Source organism: Xenopus laevis, chromosome 3L (genome assembly GCF_017654675.1).
Source record: "Xenopus laevis strain J_2021 chromosome 3L, Xenopus_laevis_v10.1, whole genome shotgun sequence".
NCBI lineage: Eukaryota > Metazoa > Chordata > Amphibia > Anura > Pipidae > Xenopus > Xenopus laevis.
This window is the reverse complement of record NC_054375.1, coordinates 97,409,403-97,415,906: the sequence shown is the minus strand read 5'-3', so window position 1 is coordinate 97,415,906 and position 6,504 is coordinate 97,409,403. Positions and strand designations below refer to the sequence as shown.

General features: G+C 37.2%; 1 protein-coding gene across 1 annotated transcript; it reads left to right on the top strand.

The window, feature by feature from the left end:
• The first annotated feature begins 765 nt into the window (after positions 1 to 765).
• Positions 766 to 6,114, top strand: LOC108710604 (C2 calcium-dependent domain-containing protein 4C). The gene is made up of 2 exons (XM_018251720.2): positions 766 to 851; positions 3,238 to 6,114. Exon 2 carries the CDS (start codon positions 3,288 to 3,290, stop codon positions 4,437 to 4,439), a length of 1,152 nt encoding a protein of 383 aa, XP_018107209.1. The 5' UTR covers positions 766 to 851; positions 3,238 to 3,287; the 3' UTR covers positions 4,440 to 6,114.
• Positions 6,115 to 6,504: the final 390 nt, after the last annotated feature.

Genomic DNA, 6,504 nt, shown 5'->3' with positions numbered 1-6,504 from the left:
TGATGCTCCGAAAAATCAATCTTATCGAATTTTCTCTGCGAAAACTCTACTTTTCCGGATCAACGGATGAAAACCCTGACATTTTCGGATTATCCAGGGATTTCAGGGACATCTGCCGTTGACTTCTACGTGACCTTGACAGGTTTGAGATGGAGTATTTTTGGATCCTGTTTTTTTAGCAGCTTTGGGGTATGATAAATCTCTAAAGATTCGAGTTTTTATTTTTCCATGAAACATTCGAGTTTTCCCCTAAAAACCTTGACCAAAAAACAGTGAGGTTCAATAAATGGGCCCCATATAAATGAGCACCAAAGATTTATAAAAGAAAACAGGAACTGGGGAGAAACTATGCTAAACGAGATCACTGGAACAGTTGGAATACTTAATATATGAGAGTTTAAATATCCTTCCAATAGAAAACAATGAAACAATACATTTTAGTAATGGAAAAACTAGAACTTAATCATTTAAACTAGCTGATGGAGTTAAATGTCTTCAAAACAGAGATACAGTTTTTTGTTTTTTTTATCATATTACTATCTTATTTCCCTTCAACAGCTGAAAGTATGTTTAATGATTATTACTGCCCAGAGCCCATATACAGGAAATCATCTAGTGAAATGCACACCATTGAATTTTAACCAGCAGATTTTATTAGCTGACACTGAAAGAGTTAACATGTAGCAGCAGTGGTCCCACGTGTGGGTGTGTCAAAGTATGCTAATGTGCTTCCTACTTATTGGTTGCATCTTCACTCCCCGCCACTGGAAAGGAAACATCAGTCATTACTGTTACCTGTGCGGCTTTCATACTTGCAACATGGCACCAACTGTTTGCTGCTTGACAGGGAGGTAAGTACTTTTTACTTACCTTCTCCAAAATAAGAAGTCTGTGTATGGTAAACCTTGATACTATGTATAATCCTTATGAAATGTCATAAACCAAAATCTGTACATTAGGAAAGAACAATGTGTTTAGTCGTTGCTGATCTGCAGCACCTGCAACAAAGGAAATGAGATCCAATTGCAGGCTGTTCCCACGTTCGAATTTTATACAGACCTTGAATAAATGTGTCATTTGTGTGCAAGCAGTTACAAACCTTAATACTCTTGTGAAACACTTCATATCTTCATTTTTCAGTTAATAAAATGTTTGGAACAGGGAAGAGAAGGATGAAATGATGATAAATCCTTCCTGTAAATGAAAGAACTCATAAAGCTTAATTTGTCATTAAAAATGTTTCTTTGTGGAAAGATTTAACAGCACTTGAAGAATAATTATTTAATGACAGATAACAAGCCTGTTGTTGTGTAACTTTATTTTACATGAATATGTAAAATATGAGGAAGAGTTTAGATAAACAGACGTAATATTTTCCACCAGCTACAATGGATAATAAATCTGTGGAAGACATTTCACTCATCAGCATCCATTAAAGGTATATTATAGTCTAGTTCTCAAACTGTGAGGCTACAAGTGTGGTGAGCCTTACTGAACGCCTTGCTCCCCATATGTGGCTACCGACTCCAGGAAAGACTAAAGTTCAACAAATTATTAGGCTTGGAATAATACCATTTATGTTTTGGGCTTCTCTATCAGCCCAAGGTCACCACAAACATTTAGCAGGACAACTACACTGGCTGCTCAATTTTTCTGTTCATTCAAATAGTACATCCTGAAGGCTGCCATCACTTAACTTACTGAATTCACCATATACAGTATACATATATAATATAAAATTCATGATACTAGACTGGTTAGTAATGAATTCAGATCAGCATAGACATCAAAGAGTTGTACATCAGAACTGATTAATTATTAGTAACTTCATTTCTAGTAATGTTTTCATGATTTCAGACGACCCCAAAGCTTAGCTTCTCACTAACTCTCAAAAAATGGCCAGACAAGATAAGGAGATGTTGTGGACAACTTTGAGGCATAGTGCAGTAGGTATTTTTTGGCTTTTGTTCTCTTAAAATGTTATACTAAAATGGTGAGTACAAAAGAAATTATTGTTTTGTTTCTATTATGAAACATTGCATTATGAGTAGTACAGTTACTCATTATTGATGTAAAAAAATTATGAAAAAAATACTAACATTTGCAGATACCAGTAGCCCTATTTGTAATTTGGGTAGTGATGCATCACATGTTTTGTGTCTAGATGTTGACTATGAGAGGCAGGTGATGCCTTGATAAAAAAAAATATAGAGAACCTCTAGTCTAGACTGTAAAGAGTATTAAACATTTATTTTAATTTCATAATATTGACCAGGGATGTTTAATTGCAGCTATGTCCAGATGAGCAATAGTAAGGATTGTATAGAGCAGGTGTGCATTTACACTTCTGACCTTAGATGTATATGGAACAACTGTACCCTGCATGAAGTAAAAAGATCTCTCTGACCATACAAGTTAGGAAGACAGACACTCTATGGGTTTACAATTCTACTAAACACAAGAGGACAGACACCATTAGATGGGTACCTTATGTGGAGGGAGTATTGATTAAAGGGATACTATCATGGGAAAAAATGTTTTTTTCCCAAAATGCATCAGTTACTAGTGCTACTCCAGCAGAATTCTGCACTGAAATCCGTTTCTCAAAAGAACAAACTGATTTTTTTTAATTTAATTTTGAAATCTGACATGGGGCTAGACATATTGTCAGTTTCCCAGCTACTCCCAGTCATGTGACTTGTGCTCTGATAAACTTCAGTCACTCTTTACTGCTGTACTGCAAGTAGGAGTGATATCAGCCCCTCCCTCCCCCCCAGTTAACCAGATATCAGCACCCTAACACAAGCTATCAGCTGCCTGGTAGATATAAGAACAGCACTCAATAGTAAAATCCAGGTCCCACTGCAACATGTTCAGTTACATTGAGTAGGAGGAACAACAGCCTGCCAGGCTGCCTACACAACCAATATTTCAAAAAATACACTTGCTGGTTCAGGAATGAAATTTTATATTGTAGAGTGAACTATTTGCAGTGGTCTGGTTTTCGTAAGTACAATAGAAATACTAATTTGGGAAAATAATATGTTTATGTTTAGAGCTGCTCTTGGCCATATTAGTAGCCCTACTTTAATGCAAATCAGTGTTTCGTGTATTTAGAAAGATTGTCTTTGCTGAATAATTTTAGCACAATTTTATTTATATCTGTGTTTATCTGATAAGAAGGCAAGACATTCTGTTTTTGTAGGTAGATCTAATTTTTTTCTCTGCATGTTTTAGGATGTCCATCTCAATCCTTCACTCTGAGTAAAGGTCCATTGTGCTACACAATGATGGGAAAAAAGAGACAGACACATCACTATTCCAGATGCCCTAATGTTCTGATACCAAGCCAAATCCCTGAATTCTGTATTCCCCCAAGGCATCAATCGCAGAAGGGTCCAAAAAACAATATGCTGTTAAGATCAGACTATTTTGGGTCAGTATTTGAATCAGGAAGACTTCACTTGCCAGAGACACACATAATACAGGTGGAAAACATGGATGAATCAACAGAGGGAGAAAATACTAATGCTGATCCACAATCACAGGCGGCTCTGTCTTTACCTCACCTCAAAACTCAGACCTCCTATGGATTCTGCACATTGCTTGAGAGCCCAAATACCAGAAGAAAAGAATCACTTTTTCATAGTGATCCTGCTGACCTGCCTCTGCAATTGCATAGATCCAAATCAAGTGCAATATCATGTTGGGCTGCATCCTGCAGTGGAAATTACATCAATCTTAGGTTGCTGCCCTCTAGTGTATCTGGCACCTTTGATAGTGATCCAGTCTCCTCTACGGATTCCTCTCCTTTCAGCTCTCCTCTTTTGCATAGGGCTCTACCAAACTCTTTAGTGAAAGCTCTAAGCCAGGACAGCATGGTTTCTAAAGCTTTAAGGGTAAACTGCAAGTCTTTTGCTGTAAGAAATAATTCTGTGTCCACCGATGAAGATACTTCTGCTGACAGTAGTCCATGTGTTACTAGAAGACCCTCTTATGATTGGCCTCAGCATCTATCTATCCGGTCTCACACTGGCCTATTAGTATCTTTTAGTCAGCTTGCAAAAGATAGCACAGTAACTCTAGATACTGGAGGAATTTTAAGACTGTCTAGTGAATATCGATCTGAAAGCATGAGACTCCGTATCCGACTAGTGAGTGCAGAAGGGCTTTACAAGTCGTCTGTAGATTCTAAAAATATCAGCTGCTCCATATCCATAACTATTGTTCCTGGAAAGAACCAGAAGCAGAAAAGCACTTTAATTCGTGGAAGTCGTAACCCAATATTTAATGAAGATTTTTTCTTTGAAGGAATGGGGCCGCATGATTTATTCCAGAAGACACTGAAAGTGAAAGCTTTAAATAGAAGTTCCTATGTCTGGAAAGATAGTGTTCTGGGAAAGAGTAAAGTTAATCTTGTTAGTGTGTTACCCATCTAATATACTTAAATTATTTTTATTCATGCTGAATTACATATTGAAATAAGTTGAATATACATTTACGCAACCCTGATCCTGAACAGGAGTAATAAAATATTTTAGTGCTTAAGTGTCACTTCAATTAATACCTGCTCATTAAGACTGACTTTCTGCTAATCCTGTTTTCTACATGTTGCAAATGCTGCTTAATTTATTTGCTGAACTGTATATTAATACTCATATACAATGTAGTATTTTTAGTTTTTTAACAGAATTCCAGCATACAATGCAAGTTACACACAATTCACCAATGTGGTGTCACTTCTGGCATGCAGCATCAATAATGGCATAAGCATATGATTTCCATGATGTTAACCAGTTGCATGTGTTGGTTCAAACTACTAAATGATCTGTGCAAGTAACAGCTAGGTGTTACTTCCATGGCTCCTTTGCATTTAGGTACCTGTACTTTGCTCGCCATTCATCTAAACAGTCTGAATTAGCTTATTATTGCTCACAGCAAGGTGGTAAGATGTGTGTTTTGGAGCAAATGCCTTTGTAAATTGCATTAAAGTGTGCAACAGTTTTTCTGTTTTACATTTTAACATTTTACTGTTTTGCAGTTGCACGGTGACATGTTTTCTTCTCCTAGAATTATACTCAGTGGAAAATTTTGCAGGAAAAGTTGGTTAGGCTTGGGTATTGTCAAGTGACACCTCTAAGATGAAACTCTATTTTGGCATGAAAGAAATTTACAAGGGTGACCAGGTTTTAAAGTCTAACTCAGGGTGGGCAATGCAGGCATATACTGCACCAACTGGTAATCATCATTTTCTTCTGTTCCGATCATACAGAACAGAGAGACAGATCATATATTATATGATGAACCCTCATATAGTATATATCGGATCAGTCCACAGACTTTGCTGTGTGTGCTGGTTACATGAATTCAACACTGGAGCACAAAGTTATATGTACATAGATCAAAAATGACAAGAAATGTTTAGAACCTATTAGTGATTACACATAAGAATGTACCGAATCCCTATTTTCAAGCCAAGCCTTGAATTTTTCAGGAAGGATTTGTCTGAATCAGACCTCTAATTTGCATATGTAAATTAGGGAACAGAAGGGGGAAAGAACGACCACGTAAGTCAATGCAAAAACTTTCATCCCCTTAATCATGTGACCTAAAGTTTAAGGGTTCAGATTCCAGTCAGCGAGGCTCTTGAATGCGGGCAAATCAAATTGTGCTCAGATTCAGCCGAATCCTGAACCAAATCAGATTCAGAGCATCCCTAATTACATATAGTGATTTATAGTATCCACCCAGAGCTGATATTCTGTACTGGCACCCAAGGGCCTGTGCCTAGGTCAGGGGTAACCTTAAGATGCCTATATATTTTAAAAGAAAAAAAAATCTACCATCATACAGCCAGACACTTGGCTCAATATGGCATTGGACCTGAGGGATGGGAGGGACATTTGCTGTTTGTAACATCCCTCAGGAAAGTCAAATGTGACCAAAATGTTGGATTTCTCATAATTTGAGCACTTAATACATAATACATAATTTACTCATTATTTCAGTGAGTGCAGTATGTTGTTTGCAGATATATACATTTATTTTGCCCTGGAACTTCCTACTCCATCTGTCACAGTCCTATAAGGATTCATTTAATTAAAGGAACAGTAACATAAAATAAATAAAGTAATGAGAATATAATGCAGTGTTGCCCTGTAAAACTGCTGTGTTTGCTTCAGAAAAATTACCATAGTTTATATAAATAAACTGCTGTGTAACAATGGGGGCAGCCATTCAAAGGAGAAAAGGCTCTCCTGAATTCCACCACATTAATTGTATTCCACCTGCATTCGAAATGTTCCTGTGCCTCAGTGAGTATAACTTGATCCTGAAGAATGGGTTGTGTTGCTTCCTGCATTCCCTTGTGGTGGAACGCAGGAGAGATCCACTGCAGGGAGGTGCAGAAAGGAACGTCCATGTTCGAGGGCCATAAAGAACAGCAGAATCAGGCTCCTAAAAAGTTGATATTTGAATATAGCAAAGGTGAATCCCAATAGGGGT